Below are 17,132 nucleotides of genomic sequence, written 5' to 3'. Positions count from 1 at the left end.
TTTCGGGCCTAGATCCTTCATCAGAGAGCTCTCTGATGAAGGGTCTAGGCCCGAAACGTCAGCTTTTGTGCTCCTGAGATGCTGGTGGGCCTGCTGTGTTCATCCAGCATCACATTTTATTAGCCTTCCGATGCTAATGGATTGTGACCACCATAAAGATCCAGCACTATATTTAATTAGCCAATACAGTGCAGAGCTGAAGTAACACAGCAGGTCAGAAGACTTTCCTCCTCTGATGATGACGCCTGACCTGCTGTGTTCCTCCAGCTCCACACTGTATTGACTCTGACTCCAGCATCTGTAGTTCTTGCTCTCTCCAAGTGACTATATTTAATTGGCTTGTTATTTAAATGTTTTCAATGCCTGTAAAACAACACTGAGGAAGAAATCGGTATGTATCTGATTTTTAAGCAGCAAAGATTTATTTTGTATTTTGGGGTTCAATTTCTACGATCAGTTGACTTTTAGATAGGTAAAACCACATAACGTTAAATAGATACATTTTTAATCATTTAGAATCAGCCATATTGCTTTGAATTTAGCAAAATGTCAATTAAGTAGAGGGGAAAATCTCAAAGGTGGGAAGTGAAATGTCAAATTTGTGTGAGAAATATTTAATGTAGCAAAACTATTAAAATATGAATGAGATGGAAATAGTGATAATTTAAGTCTAACAAATTAATGCATTTAAGCAGGTTATACATTGTTTAATGTAAGAAAGAAGTTCCTCCTGTTGATAATATTTAGCGAAAGAATCAGTTTGAAAGTAAAATGGAAATTCTGTTTGTTCCTCATATTGAATCTTCAACAAGGTTATTCATCAGGAAGAGTTTTATGCCCAGATTTTCAGGACTCATGTACCCTGAGAACAATTGGTCTACAGCTGAGAGTGATAGAGAGACATGATCTACCCCCACAACATGTCTGTGCCATTTCTAGCTAATCACAAACAGCTCAATAAAATCCAGTGCTAACTCTCAGCCCAGGTTTACCCCTGCCACTGAAGGGATCTCTTCTCTGCTCCGCTCTGTAGTCCTCATGGTAACATAGTCCCAGACTGGCAACTCAGCAAAGTGAGAGATTGACTTTTTCCTCTACCACTCACTGGAACCATTGTGCCACACATTTTTTTTTAAAGAAAGGCAACAGAGAACCTGTATGAAAAATAATAAACAGAACACAATAAATTAAACCAACTTTTCAAAATAAAATTGTATTGTTATCAGTGGCCAAAATCAATATGGTTATCATTAATAGCTTGCTTTTTATTTATTTCTTTAGGGAGTTGAGGTGAAAACAGATTATGTTCCTTTGCTGAATTCTCTGGCTGCATATGGTTGGCAGTTAACCTGTGTGCTTCCTACTCCTATAATAAAGGGAGACAGGTAGGACATTTCATAGCATCTTATGGATGGATATGCATGGGCTGTGAAAGCGGATGAAAATCCATTTTTCTTGATACTTACTTAGCTAGATGCTTGATGTTTGGCTGTATTGTTTGATTGAGTTGCTCGCTGTTGAGTTTTCAAGAACATTGTTTTAGTGTTCAGTTTGATGGTAATCAAATAAAAAAAAGGCCCAGCACAAAATCCCATCTGTGAAACATGATCAAAGTGTGCATCCTTCACAATAGTCACAAACATTCTAATCTTGCCCAGGAAGTTACGTAGGATACTGACTGAGAGTTTGATTGCCAAGTCAAAATTGGATCAGATGATAACTACAGTTATTGTTCCTTCCCCTTGTGTTTTTTTGGAGTGAAAGAAGGAACGCTAATGAGACGCATTTGCATTCAACGTCACTTACATTTGCACTAACTCTAACTGTCCAACTACGTTTGCAGATTTGGCCACACCTTTCCAAGTTTCCCTTAAGAACACTGTCATTACATTGCGTTTGTTTACTAGGGAGGTAAATTGTCCCTGCTGCAAGCTCACTTTTGTTTATGGGTCTGGAAACTTTAAGCCTGGATTGAATGTAACAACCAACCTTCTCTTTCTACTGTGACGACGTCTTGACGACTCGGTGGGGAGTAAAATAAGATCTTGTAGGAGACAGACCTGAGGGCAGATTTTCCCATAAGTTTTTGAAGTAATATAGAGCCCATTGTTGTAACTGTAAATAGTTCTGGAGATGCATTAGACTGCATTTTTCTTACTTAACAAGACCCATCTCATTAGACCCTTGCACACATTACAGCATGTAAAACCTTAAAGAACTTAGACAGTTAGGAGTCAACATGCACAGCATGATTTCAACCACAAAGTTGTCAGAGTCAGTTGAGGTTACTAGGTCCCAAATCTTCTCACTTTATTTCTTTTGAAAACACCACAACAATATGCACTAGGTAGTTGTATCAAACCTCAACTGCAGAAATGCTGGTTAGACAAAGCTTGGAGGAAGGCGGGCAGCTTTGGGCATCATACATCAGGACGCACAGATTTGGCCTTGGAGAAAGAACGAAATACTTTGCTAAAATGAGGCCTGGACTCCAAGGGTTAAATTACAGGAACAGACTACATGAAGCAGGGTTATGTTCCTTACGATTTACAGATGTAGGGGCCATTTGATTGAATTGGAAGGGAATTGATAAAATAGATAAGCTGTTTCACTGGCTGGGGGACCCTACAGGCTGCACCACAATTTACAGATACATTCTTGGACACCATGCAATGGGTTGTAAAGACCTACAGGGAGATTTTTTTTCCTGCTGAACAGATAAAGAAGGAATCAAAAGAGAATTAATTGCCATGATTGGATGTTTGGATGTGTGAGAGAAAATCAGTAGCAAATGTATGTTGCCTCATTCCTGCAAAAGGTTTAGTGACCTCTTTGGGGCAATAAAAGATGACTGCCATTCCCTATGCCAAATTTGAACCTAAATTCTCTCATGCTGCTTTTATCAGACTTGGTGATTATTTTGCTATATTCCTCTATTGCTTATTGCTGAAAACAGTTTGTGAGGTTTTTCAGTTCAGGGTTGATTTATGTAGTAATACTTCCAATAGAGTGAATTACAATGAAGGAAATACAACAAGCTTCTGTAGAGGTTCTGATGTTTCAGCACTGTGACACTTGCACCAGACTCCTGACAACACTCATGTTGTGGTCTCTGCTCTCACATGGTGGGATTTATACAGTTAAGTTGCATTCAGCTGTATAATTGAGAAAAAGTACTTCTGCAAAGTGTCCATCAAAGCAGAAGAACCCTTCTGAGGTAGCCTGAGTTGTAGCTCTCTAGGCCTAAATAAATGAATCAAGTGAAACGTATACAATCAGGGGAACAGGATGCTTCCACTAGATCCTCTCCATTCATTACTCAAGATTATATTACTTAGGCCTAATGTTATTTTCTGCCTAGGCATTCTGGGGAATCCAGATGGATAGGAAATTACAAATCTAAGGAAAAGTTCCACCTGCAGCAGATTTATAAAGAATTTGTACAGTATAGATTGGATCAGAGGTTACATATACTCGTAACTGATGACCTATGGCCTCCAAATACTTTTAATCTGTGGTTGATAGGTTTAGTTCTACTATGAGAAAAGAGAATAAACAAAAAAGACTCACACCTACCCTTCTGTGTTTTTCAGTGAAGGGAATCTTGCTACAAAACAGATTGTTTTTCTCCAGAGGCCCTCACTACCCAGCAAAGACAAGAAAAAGGAATCAAAGGTAAATGACCTACATTCCTCTCTTTGTTTTCCTTGGCATCAAATTTAACTTCTTAAAGGATTTTCACAGCTGTGTCATTGTATGTTAAACCTTTTAAAATATTAGCCTCAATTTGTTTGTCCAGCACAGTTTTCCTTCACTCATTCAAGTTCAACGCCCCACTGAATGTTAAAGTGAGTCCACTCAAGAATGATCAAATTCTAATTGACTCACATTTAAAAGGTCACTCTCTTCTCCACTCAGAGGGAGTATTACAGCAACATACAATCAATATGGTAACTTTATACAAAAGCAATGTCATGTTTCTCTGAATCCTCCCTCTGAAGTACTGAAATTGTAGGTGCCCATCAAACATATACTTGCATTGAATGGCACTGCTACCAGCTTTTGACACTGCCTCTGCTTTTCATTATCCGTTCTCTCCTTCATTGCCATCAAATCACTTTTTCTGCTCTTGTTACTGCCAGATTTTCTCTTTTTCCTGTACATTCGTCAATTATCACACTTCCCACCCAAATACCTTTGCATACTGTCCTAGGGAAAGTGGAACATTATGAAGGAGGTAGGGGAAGGGTAAAAATTGGACAGTGAGCATCAATCGGTGGTGGAATTGGCTCCTTTGAAGTGAAAATGCAGATCAGAATGTAAATCATTTTTGCCCAATTTATGTACCCTTAAGTACTTTGCAGATTTTTTAAATTCCGAAAATGGCTGACATTATCTTGTTTTTGATCATGTTCTGGAAATATTTCTTAAGGTCACTATTTATAAATGTGCACGTTTTAACAATACAGTTCTGTATTTGCTATTGATAATGAACAGTGGCGATCCTTCTCATAATTTATATCTCTTCCTGGAACTTTGATACACCTGAACTACACCGTTATGCTCCAAAAGGGCAAGCAAATAACTCTAACACGAGAATCAATGTTATAGCAAAGTATATTCTAAAATGGTCGAATGTGTAAGATTTGAACTCTTTCCACTTGCAAAAGGACTCATGTTTGATATAAATGATGTGACACCGTAGCAGCACAGATAGCCTCCATCCTAGTCTGGTACACCATTAAAGGATGCAGGGCTTTATTGAAATCTCCTGTAGGAAAAGAAAATCAGACAAAACGGACTGAACTATTTGAAAAGTACCATTTGAACTCACTCGAACAAATGCTGTTAAGCATTCAATGCTACTTCTGCTTAAGCTGTCATGAGTTACAATATTATTGAAATAAAATGAGCATAATATTGTGGACTGTTCAGAAAAAAATAAACTGAATCTATTTGAAATGCTTGTGTTTGCTGACTTCAGAAAGTTACACATTCTTCAATAATAACCACTCAAAATGAATGCGAGACAAAAAAGTGTGGAGCTGGATGAACACAGCAGGCCAAGCAGCATCTTAGGAGCACAAAAGCTGACGTTTCGGGCCTAGACCCTTCGTCAGAGAAGGGGGATAGGGAGAGGGGGAGGTGGGAGGGGGAGGAGAAGATAGGTGGAGAGGAGACAGACAAGTTAAAGGGGGCGGGGATGGAGCCAGTAGAGGTGAGTGCAGGTGGGGAGGTAGGGAGGGGATAGGTCAGCCCTGTGAGGATGGACAGGCCAAGGGGATGAGGTTAGTAGGTAGGAGATGGAGGTGCGGCTTGAGGTGGGCATAGGTGAGAGGAAGAACAGGTTAGGGAGGCGGGGATGAGCTGGGCTGGTTTTGGGATGCAGTGGGGGGAGGGGAGATTTTGAAGCTTGTGAAATCCATATGGATACCATTGGGCTGCAGGGTTCCCAAGCGGAATATGAGTTGCTGTTCCTGCAACCCTCAGGTGGTATCATTGTGGCAATGCAGGAGGCCCAGGATGGACATGTCATCTGAGGAATGGGAGGGGGAGTTGAAATGGTTCACGACTGGGAGATGCAATTGTTTGCTGCGAACCGAGCGGAGGTGTTCTGCAAAGTGGTCCCCAAGCCTCCGCTTGGTTTCCCCAATGTAGAGGAGGCCACAACAGGTACAGTGGATACAATATACCACATTGGCAGATGTGCAGGTGAACATCTGCTTAATATGGAAAGTCATCTTGGGGCCTGGGATGGGGATGAGGGAGGAGATGTGGGGGCAAGTGTAGCACTTCCTGCGGTTGCAGGGGAAAGTGCCGGGTATGGTGGGGTTGGAGGGGAGTGTGGAGTGGACAAGGGAGTCACACAGAGAGTGGTCCCTCCGGAAGGCAGACAAGAGTGGGGTTGGAAAAATGTCTTGGGTGGTGGGGTCGGATTGTAGATGGCGGACGTGTCGGAGGATGATGCATTGTATCCGGAGGTCGGTGGGGTGGTACGTGAGCACAAGGAGGATCCTCTTTTGGTGGTTATTGCGGGGACGGGGTATGAGGGATGAATTGTGGGAAATGCAGGAGACACGGTCGAGGGGATGCCCCCACACCTTGTCCCTCACCCCCATCCCAGGCCCCAAGAAGACTTTCCAAATCAAGCAGATGTTCACCTGCACATCTGCCAATGTGGTATACTGCATCCTCTATACCCATTGTGGCCTCCTCTACATCGGGCAAACCAAGTGGAGGCTTGGGGTCCGCTTTGCAGAACACCTACGCTCGGTTCGCAATAAACAACTGCACCTCCCAGTCACGAACCATTTCAACTCCCCCTCCCATTCCTCAGAAGACATGTCCATCCTGGGCCTCCTGCAGTGCCGCAACGATGCCACCTATAAGTTGCAGGAACAGCAACTCATATTCCGCTTGGGAACCCTGCAGCCCAATGATATCCATATGGATTTCACAAGTTTCAAAATCTCCCCTCCCCCACTGCACCCAAAACCAGCCCAGTTCGTCCCCGCCTCCCTAACCTGTTCTTCCTCTCACCTATGCCCTCCTCCCACCTCAAGCCGCACCTCCATTTCCTACCTACTAATCTCATCCCGCCCCCTTGACCTGTCCATCTTCCCCATCTGACCTATCCCCTCCCTACCTCCGCATCTCCACTCACCTCTACTGGCTCCATGCCCATCCCTTTAACTTGTCTGTCTCGTCTCCACCTATCTTCTCTTCTATCCATCTTCGATTCACCTCCCCCTCTCTCCCTATTTATTTCAGAACCCTCTCCCCCTCTCTCTTTTCTGATGAAAGGTCTAGGCCCGAAACGTCAGCTTTTGTGCTCCTAAGATGCTGTTTGGCCTGCTGTGTTCATCCAGCCCCACACTTTGTTATCTCGGATTCTCCAGCATCTGCAGCTCCCATTATCTCTGATACAAATTGAATGCTACCTTGCTGTCTTGTGGTCACACAAATATTTAGAGTTGCTTCATTGCTGGATTCATTGGGAATGTGTAAACGCAGTCAGCCCTTGAGAAAAAGGCAAGTAATGCTGAAAACCTGGTATTCTGTGCTGGATAATAATAAGGGTGATAGATCCTTGGGGAGTGCAATAATAGCCAAGCCCATGGCACCATGGGTGGCCCAGCTATACAAAAGGGGAGAAGGAAGCTTGGAGAGGTGGTACTGATAGACTGATAGGTGGTTACATTACAGAAACAGGCCATCAATGTGACCCAGGGTGACCTATAGCTTCCCTGGTACTCTGGTTAACGATGTCCTCGAGCAGCTGCAGAATATTCTTCTGGGGGCAGTGAACAGACCATAAGACCATAAGACGTGGGAGCAGATATTAGGCCATTCAGCCCATTGAATCTGCTCTGCCATTCAATCATGGCTGATAGGTTTCTCAACCTGATTCTCCTGCTTTCTCCCCGTAACCCTTGATCCCCTTAACAATCAAGAACCTATCTATCTCTGTCTTAAAGTCAGACGTTGTCCACATTGGCTCTAATGACATAAGTGGAGAACTTGCAAGTGTAATTTAGGGAGCTAGGTAGAAAATTAGCAAGAATTAGAAAAATTCATTAGAAAAACCTCTAAAGTAGTAAACTCCATTTCGCTCCCAGTGTGCCGCATGCAGGTGAGTGCAGAAATAAGTAGATACGATATCTGAATGTGTGGTTCCATAGGTGGTGCAGGCTTTAGATCCCTGGGATGTCTTTCCTTTAATGTGATGCCCAAAATGGTATACATTGTTCCAGCTGAGGCCTTATAAAAGTTCATCCTCATCTCCCTGCTCTTATATTCTATGGCACAACTAATAAAACCAAAGACACTGTCTCCTTTATTGTCTGTTTTTTGCACTTGTCCTGCCACCTTCAATGATCTATGCACATATACACCCAGATCCCTCTGTTCCTGCACACCCTTTCGTATTGATCTCCTATTTTATATTGCCTTTCAATGTTTTCCTTATCAAAGACCATCACATCACACTTCTCTGTATTGAACCTCAACTGGCACCTATTTGTTCACTCCACCAACTTGTCAATGTCCTTCTGGAGTTTCACACTGTCGGCCTTACAGCTTACAATTCATTCAAGTTTTGTGTCATCTGCAAACTTTGAAATAGTCCCCTACGCACTAAGATCCCAACCATTAATATATATACTATAGAAGCTCTCAAGATCATATGGTGTCTGGACGGAGTGGACAGGAAGAAACTGTTTCCACTCACAAAAAGGTCAAGAACTAGAGCAAAAAAAGCAAACATGTGGTAAGAAAATACTTACTCAGACAGTGAGAGATCTGGGCTTGAAATGAACAGGTGGAGGCAGGTTCAATGGAGGCATGCAGTAGGGCATGGGATGATTATTTAAATAGATAGAATGTGCAGGGTAATGGGGAGAAGACATGAGGATGGCACTAAGTTAAAGTGTTCAGGAAACTAGTGCAGACACAAGGGGTTGAATACCCTTCTTCTCAACCATAATAATTTCGGTGATTGTGTGAAATGTAGCTTGGAAACAAAACTGCAGACAATGCTGGCATTAACTGAACACTGTTTTCTCCTTTGCCTCCAGAAAAAGTCAATAAAAGATGACAAGTCAAGCAAGCAAGAAAAAAATTGCCTGCAAGATAAAATGGCCAAAGTGACTGTGCAAGTAAAGAATTCTACAGGAGGCTGTGATGAAAATGAGAAACAAGAACAAAGTGTTGCAAAGAATGGTGACAATGAAAGCGCTGAAAATGGAATATCCTTGAGAACAGACGGGAACGAAAAGGAAGCCCCTGAAGCTGAAGCAGCCCGAGACAGTGCTTGTGCGACAAATGCTGAAACTGAGAAATGCATGGAAATGGTTGGGAATATGGATGTGTCAGAAAATATAGTCAAGGAGACCGGCGGCAACAGTGATATCTGTGGACAAGTTGATAGGAAAGATGAACAGGAAGCATGTGAGGATAAATGTCAAAATAGCAAAATTAGTGTTTGTGAGGAAGAGGCCAAACCAACAAAAACAGATGCTAAAATAAGCAGTGAATGTGTTGACACCAGTCAGCCGCTTGGCAGCACACCAGCTGCAGAGGTAGGAACCAAGAACACAGAGGAAACAGGTATATCCAATGCAGAAAAAAGTAATAAGGTAACTGAGGAACATGAGAACGTCACTCCGGTACAAGAGGATGATGGTACAGTCACTGAATAAAACAGAATTCCAGTTTGAGAAATCTAGACAAAAATCAAAAGGAAATGGTCCTGCATTTTGTCCTTTGGCGTAATCTTGCTAGGCAGATTTCAATGTACTTCTTAATGTTAATATTGTGCCACACATTGTGCATGATCTCTCCCTCTCTCTCTCTCTCTCTCTCTCATACACACCGACACACACACACACGCACGCACAAACACACACACACACAAACACGCGTGCACAAACACACACATGCACAAACACACGCACAAACACACACACTCATGTGTGCACAAACACACACACACACACACACACACACACACACACACAGACACACTGTAGAAACAGGTATTGTAAGGTGACATTTTGTTTTTGTTTAATGATTCTGAAAATCATGGGCATGACTTGCTAAAATTACTAATATGTTGAAATGCGCTGGAGATAAATACCTTTTGTGTTGGTCAAGTGAGGTAGCAAACTTTGAGGAGTTAATGTAATATCAAACACAACATTTTTATATAAAAACAAATGACTTCTGTTCAACAGCTTTTTTTACAAGATAATGTGTTCCACTATCATTTAATATTCGCTATGTCAATAAAGGATTTTCTTAGATGGGAATGTAATTTTGGTGTTTGTATTTCAGGAACAATTTAGTTTCCTTCTGTGCTGAATTAAATAACCCGGTGCTTTGAATAGAGAAGATGCTATAATACCTGCTGAATTGCCATCAGTGGCCCCTATAGCTGTCAAACATGTGGGTACTCAAATTCACTGTAACTGAATACCTTGGCATTCTGACTGACTATACTCACAACAGAAGACTAGCCCCTTTGGCAAAATACTGATGGTCTATGCTGCCAGTGAATTTTTTTTCATTCACAGGATGTGGGCATCACTGACTAGACCGGCATTTATTGCTCTTCTCTAATTGTCCACAGGCCAGTTAAGAGTTAGCTCCATTGTCATGGGTCCAGAGTCACATGCAGGCCATATTAGGTAAGGACACAATATTTCTTTCACTGAATAGCATTAGTGAACCAGATGGGTTTTTATGACAATCTGCAGTATTTGCATGGTCACTATTTGGCTGGTTTTGCGAAATTTTCTTCATTGAATTCAAATTTCCCCTTCTGCCCTGGCAGGATTTGAACCCACGTCTTCAGAACATTAGCCTGGGCTTCTAGATTATTAGTATCGCTTTGCCACTGCCTCCATGATTTATGTCTTCAAAATCTATCTTCACCAGCAAGTAACAGATGCTTAAACTTTACAGTTTTCTCATATTTCACTAGAGTAGATTTTTTTCTAATCCTCCCAATTATTGCAATGTTATTTCTCAAAATGCCTTCATCAAAAAAGCTGTGCTAGAAAGGATGATTTAATGTTCAACCAGCTGCTAGGCTGATCTCTTCTCAAATATGGTTTCTTTTCAAAATATGTATAATTTCCTTGGTAACAGTTTTGTGATAATTATTTCCAAATAAGCTGTTGATTATTTGTCCTTTTGCATCAATGAAAATTGTTAGCAATGCCTCTGATCACAGTAACATTCAGCATTTTCATCAATAGTTTGCAGGCTTTTTTGAACTTTTTGTAGACTGAAGGCTGTGTGACTGTATGAAAAATTCATATATGGTCTAAGTAATCCGGATAAATACATGCAAGCGTGTAACTATCATATTGGTTCAGAGATTTAGCAGATAATAGGAAAATAGTGGTCAGGAAATTAAATGAAGGGCAATGTTGAATTAAAAAATAAGTAAAATACAAAACTATTCACCAGTCCTACTAAATATATATTCATCATTTAAGTATTGTATTGAGGACCAGAACCCTGTATAAGAAATAGGGCTGTGATAATGGGAACTGCAGATGCTGGAGAATCCAGGACAATAAAATGTGAGGCTGGATGAACACAGCAGGCCCAGCAGCATCTCAGGAGCACAAAAGCTGACATTTCAGGCCTAGACCCTTCATCAGAGATGGGGATGGGGTGAGGGTTCTGGAATAAATAGGGAGAGAGGGGGAGGCGGACCGAAGATGGAGAGAAAAGAAGATAGGTGGAGAGGAGAGTATAGGTGGGGAGGTGATAGGTCAGTCCAGCGAAGACGGACAGGTCAAGGAGGTGATGTGAGGTTAGTAGGTAGGAGATGGAGGTGCGGCTTGGGGTGGGAGGAAGGGATGGGTGAGAGGAAGAACAGGTTAGGGAAGCAGAGACAGGTTGGACTGGTTTTGGGATGCAGTGGGTGGAGGGGAAGAGCTGGGCTGGTTGTGTGGTGCAGTGGGGGGAGGGGACGAACTGGGCTGGTTTCGGGATGCGTTGGGGGAAGGGGAGATTTTGAAGCTGGTGAAGTCCACATTGATACCATTGGGCTGAAGGGTTCCCAAGCGGAATATGAGAAATAGGGCTATTTTGATACCAGTCTAACTTACTATTTACAGGGATGAATGACGATGGTAACCAATTCTGAAATTGTGGACTACATAAGGGATTTTCTAGACTTTGAAAAAAAATTAACTCTTCCTGTTTTTGCTGGTTTGGGTATTGTGACAGTGTTGTACAATTAGTGCAGAGGGTTCAAGATCAGTGGTTCGCATATGTGTGTGACCAGGATTTCAGACAGGCACAACTCTTTTGTTGAAGGGACAAATGTAATTAATGGAAATTCACAACTGATCACTGACAGGACGTCTGAAAAGGGTGTGTGATCTGAGAATGAATATTCATTTATAAGTTATTAAAAGTGAAGTACTGTGGATGCGGAAAGTATGAAATAAAAACAGAAAGTGCTGGAGAAACTCAGCATGCCTGGCAGTATTCAGGGAGAGAGAAACAGGGTTAACATTTCAAGCATGACAAGACTCTTCTTTGGACCAGCTGGCTTTCCAAATTTAACTCTCAAGAATTCTTGGAAGACTTTGAGTGGTTGAATTGTAGGAGGTTTTCTAATTAATAAAACATTGGTAATTAGGAAAAATCCAGAGAGATTAAATCATCAGTAACATCTGAAGAGTGCTTTATTAATGACATTAATAATAGTCTGGGAGTGATCGCCACTCAGAGCTGCAATGATCTGAGAGGACTGGGGAGATAGTATCATCAGTTAAATGTGTTGATTCCGTGATGATGGTTTTTGTTGATTTGATTTATTGTAGTCACCTAAGTACAGTGAACAGTTTTGTTCTGCGGGTGGTACGGGCAGAGCAAAGCAAACAAGGACGCACAGATCACACAGAGCAAGGCATACAAGGTTACGGCTGCAGAGGAGGTGCGCGAAGCAAGATCAACATTATTTGAAGTTAGAGAGGTCTAATAAGCAGCCTAATGGCTTGGAAGAAGCTGTTCTTGAACCTATTAGTGTGTTTGCTCAAGCTTCTGTATCTTCTGCCTGATGGAAAAGGTTGGAAGAGAGCATTACTGAGGTAACTAATTATCCCACTGCTCCCCTTAAACTTTGATCTCTTTAGCCCTAAAAACTATAACTATCTCTTCCTTGGAAACAGAAGTTGATAAGTGTTTTATGGTCAGCATTATATTCCATATTTATCATTTGAATTTAAACTCCACCAGCTTCCATGGTGGGATTTGAACATGTGACTCAACGGTATTACCCATCAAGTGACATCACTAGTGTGTCACCATTTTCCCATCGTTAGTATCAGGAGTAGTTAGTGCCGTTGACGAACATTAATCCCATTTACCTGCACTTGATTCATAGCCACCTATACCTAGGCATTTTAGATACTCATCCAAGTGCTTCTTAAATGTTGCAAGGGAGCCTGCTTCCACCATCCTCTCAGGCAGCACATTCTATATTTCTACCACTGTCTCGGTGAAAAAAAAGCTCTCATTTTCCTCTAAACCACCTGCTCCTCACCTTAAATGTATGCCCTCTGGCCTTAGACGTATCTGCCATTTGGAAAAATATTCTTACAATCTCCCGTCTCTATGCCTGTCATGATTTTGCATACCTCACTCAGATCCCCCCTCAGCCTCCTCTGCTGCAAGGAAAACAAATGCAGCCTATCCAGTCTCTCCTCATAACCGAGACTTTTCATCCCAGGTAACTGTGCATCCTGTCCTTGAGAGGGTGTCACAACCAGAACTGCAGACAGTATTCCATCTGTGGCCTAATTGATGTTTTGTAAAGGTGCAACAAGACTTGCTCCTATACTCGACACCCTGCGTAATGAAGGTAAACATCCCGTATGCCTTCTTCACCACCCTGCCTACCTGGGCTGATACCTTCAAGGACCTATAAGCTTGTACGCCAAGGTCCGTTTATTCCTCACTATTCCCTAGGACCTACCATTCATTGTGTGCATTCTTCCCTTAGACTTCCCAAAATGCATCACCACTCACTTATTCAGATTAAATTTCAATTCCTATTGTTCTGCCCAATTTACCAACTGAACAATATTGACAAACACCTCCTTAAAATCTGTATAGACTTAACTCTTTAATTTCCCTCATCACCCTCCTTAATTGGATTAATTAACTCAAACTCACCAAGTACTGGTTGATTTTTGCCCCTGATTTTTGTTACCGACGCTTCACTCAGCAGTGATGTTAAAATGACTGTCCTGTTGTTGCTAGGACTATCCTTACACAAGGATTTCGCATATTTGGCACTCCCCAATTCTCTGGCATCTTTTCATATCTAAAGAGGATTGGACATGTGAGGGACTCTGTAATAAAACGTTAATACCAACAATGTTTAGCATGAAAGAATTGGTTTCACTAAAGCTTTGTAGAAAGGAAATCTACCACTCTTACATGGTTTGGCCTATTTACAATTCCAAACAAAAGGCATATGGTTAACTCTTCATTGTCTACTAACTAGTTCTAATAATTCATTATAATTAGAGAAACTAATGCACACATTGCAACAGTTAAACATCCCTTTCTTAGGCAAAAACTCATCAAGGCTTTTGAGACAGCACTTTCCAAACCCACAACAACTTCAATGTAGAAAGACAGAGACAGTGGATACATGGGAACACCACCACCTGCAAGGTTATCTACAAACCACTCACCCCACTAACTTGGAAATACATCACTGTTTCCTCATTGTTGCTGGATCAAAACACTGGAACTCCGATCCTGAAGGCATTGTGGTCTACTTAGAGCCCATACACAGCAATAGTTCAAGAACGCAGTTCACCAACACCATCTCAAGGAAATCAAGGAACAGGCAATAAAAGAATGGTCTCGACCCGAAACGTCAGCTTTCCTGCTCCTCTGATGCTGCTTGGCCTGCTATGTTCATCCAGCTCCACACCGTGTTATCACAGGCAATTAAAGCTGGCCCAACTAGTGATGCCCATGCCACATGTGTGAATTTCAAGAAAAACCAACTACAGAAAAAGTGGCCCAACTATGAGTAGCCAAAGCAGTTAAGGATTGCATTAGATACATACAAAACGGTCATATAAAGTTGCTGGAAAAAGTAGCAAGTGGAAGATTGGGAGCAGTTTAGAATTCATCCAAGAGCACCAGGAGGCTGATTAGAAGGGGAAAAGTAAAGTATGAGACAAAACTCGCGAGGAACATAAAAGCAGACTATTAAGACTTTTACAAATAAACAGAAAAAGATTACTGTAGACAAATATAGATGCCTTGCAGTTTGAAACAGCATGATTGATAATGGAAAACAAGGAAATGGCAAAACAATTAAACAAATATTTCAGAGATAATGGGAACTGCAGATGCTGGAGAATTCCAAGATAATAAAATGTGAGGCTGGATGAACACAGCAGGCCAAGCAGCATCTCAGGAGCACAAAAGCTGATGTTTCGGGCCTAGACCCTTGAAGGGTCTAGGCCCGAAACATCAGCTTTTGTGCTCCTGAGATGCTGCTTGGCCTGCTGTGTTCATCCAGCCTCACATTTTATTATAAACAAATATTTCAGCTCTGTCTTCACAGAAAAAGGTGCAGATAATTTTCCAGAATTGTTAGGGAAGCAATTGTCTTTTGAGAAAGAGGAATTAGAACCACAGAATCACAGAGTTGTATAGCACAAAACTAGACCCTTTGGACCAACTCATCCAAGTCAACCAGATATCATTATTAAATCCAGTCACATCTGCCAGCATTTGATCCAGATGCCTTTTGAAATGTTTCCAGCCTCCATCACTTCCTCTGGCAGCTCATTTCATATAGCATCACCCTCTACGTGAAAAAGTTGCCCCTTAGGTTCCTTTTATATCTTTCCCTTCTTGCTTTAAATGTATGCCCTCTAGTTTTGAACTGCCCTCCCCTGAGAAAAAGCCCTTAGATATTCACCCTATCCATGCCTCACATGATTTTATAAACCCCTATAAGGTGACCTCTCAACCTCAGATGCTCCAGGGAAAATAGCCCCAGCCTATTCCAATTCTCCTTTTAGCTAAAGCCCTCCAACCTGGCAACATCCTTGTAAATCTTTTCTGTACTCTTTCAAGTTTAACAACATCTTTCCTGTAGCAGAGAGATCAGAATTGAACACAGTATACCAAAAGTGGCCTAACCAATGTCCTTTACAGCCCTCAACATGATCTCCCAACTCCTATACTCAATGCACTGACTAATAAAAGGAAGTGTACCAAATGTCTTCTTCACGATCCTATCTACCTGTGATTCCACCTTCAAGGAACTATGAACTTGTACATCAAGGTCTCTTTGTTTGGCAACACTCCCCAGGACCCTACCATTAAGTGTATAAGTTCAGCCGGGTTTGCCTTACCAAAATGCAGAGTGTTAGATTTGTATAAGATACTGCAACATCATTCATCATAGAACCCAGACAATGGGTGCAGATCTCTGTTGTTATAATGATGTAATCATTTAGTATTGGAAATAAACTTCAAGATATTGGGAACTGTAGACCTCTGAGCCTACATTGTTATTGGGTTAACTAGGTATAGAGCTGGATGAACACAGCAGGCCAAGCAGCAACAGAGGGGCAGGAAGGCTGATGTTTTGGGCCTAGACCCTTAAGTTGTTGGAGGTGATTCTGAAAGATAGGATTTACATGCATTTTGAGAGACAAGGGTTGGTTAGAGATGGTCAGCATGGTTTTGTGCTGACAAATTATGTTTCGCAAACTTGATTGAGTTTTTGAAGTAGTAACCAAAAGGATTGATGAGGGCAGAGCAGTAGGCATTGCTTCTATGGATTTTAGTAAAGTCTTTGACAAGATTCTACTGGTAGAATAATTAGTAAGGTTAGATCACATGGGATTCAGGGTGAGATTGCCAAGTGGATACAAAATTGGCTTGATGGTAGGTGACAGACGGTGGTTTTGAAGTATCAGAGATAATGGGAACTGCAGATGCTGGAGATTCCAAGATAATAAAATGTGAGGCTGGATGAACACAGCAGGCCAAGCAGCATCTCAGGAGCCAAGATAATAAAATGTGAGGCTGGATGAACACAGCAGGCCAAGTGTTGTTTTGTTGTTTTGAAGTGTTGTTTTTCAGACAGGAGGCCTGTGACCAGCAGTGTTCCATACGGATTGACACTGGATCCATTTTTGTTTGTCAATTATATAAATGATATGGATGAGAATGTAATAGGCATGATTAGGAGGTTTGCAGATGATACCAAAATTGGTAGTAAAGTGAAGACAATACAAAGAGATTTTGACCAATTGAATCAATGGGCTGAGGAGTGGCAGATGGAATTTAATTTAGATAAATGCAAAGATATTGCATTTTGGTAAAACAAACAAAGGCAGGACTTATGTAATTAATAGCAGGACCCTGGGTAATGTTGTAGAACAGAAATATCTTGGGGATCAAGTACATAATTATTTGAAATTTGCATCACAGGTAGACAGGGTGGTTTAAGAAGGCATTTAGCACACTTGTCTCAATGCTCAGATCTTTGATATGAGAGTTAAGATGTCAGGTCGAGGTAGTACTGGACATCGGTGAGGGCCCTTCTAGAGTATTATGTG

The 17,132-nt window shown here is 41.6% G+C and overlaps 1 protein-coding gene across 5 annotated transcripts in view; it reads left to right on the top strand.

Annotated features, from left to right (window-relative positions):
• LOC125465396 (raftlin-like) overlaps window positions 1–9,802 on the top strand; it is a 119,657-nt gene extending 109,855 nt beyond the window's left edge. For all 5 annotated transcript variants that reach the window (XM_048558863.2, XM_059641858.1, XM_048558854.2 and 2 more), the window contains exons 8-10: window positions 1,282–1,385; window positions 3,594–3,675; window positions 8,577–9,802. In XM_048558863.2, coding sequence (XP_048414820.1) covers window positions 1,282–1,385; window positions 3,594–3,675; window positions 8,577–9,200 — 810 coding nt within the window. In that variant the 3' untranslated portion in view covers window positions 9,201–9,802. The remainder of the gene's footprint in view (window positions 1–1,281; window positions 1,386–3,593; window positions 3,676–8,576) is intronic.
• The last annotated feature ends 7,330 nt before the right edge of the window (window positions 9,803–17,132 follow it).

The sequence above is a fragment of the Stegostoma tigrinum genome, chromosome 2 (genome assembly GCF_030684315.1).
Source record: "Stegostoma tigrinum isolate sSteTig4 chromosome 2, sSteTig4.hap1, whole genome shotgun sequence".
Lineage (NCBI taxonomy): Eukaryota > Metazoa > Chordata > Chondrichthyes > Orectolobiformes > Stegostomatidae > Stegostoma > Stegostoma tigrinum.
This window is presented reverse-complemented; position numbering and strand designations above follow the sequence as displayed.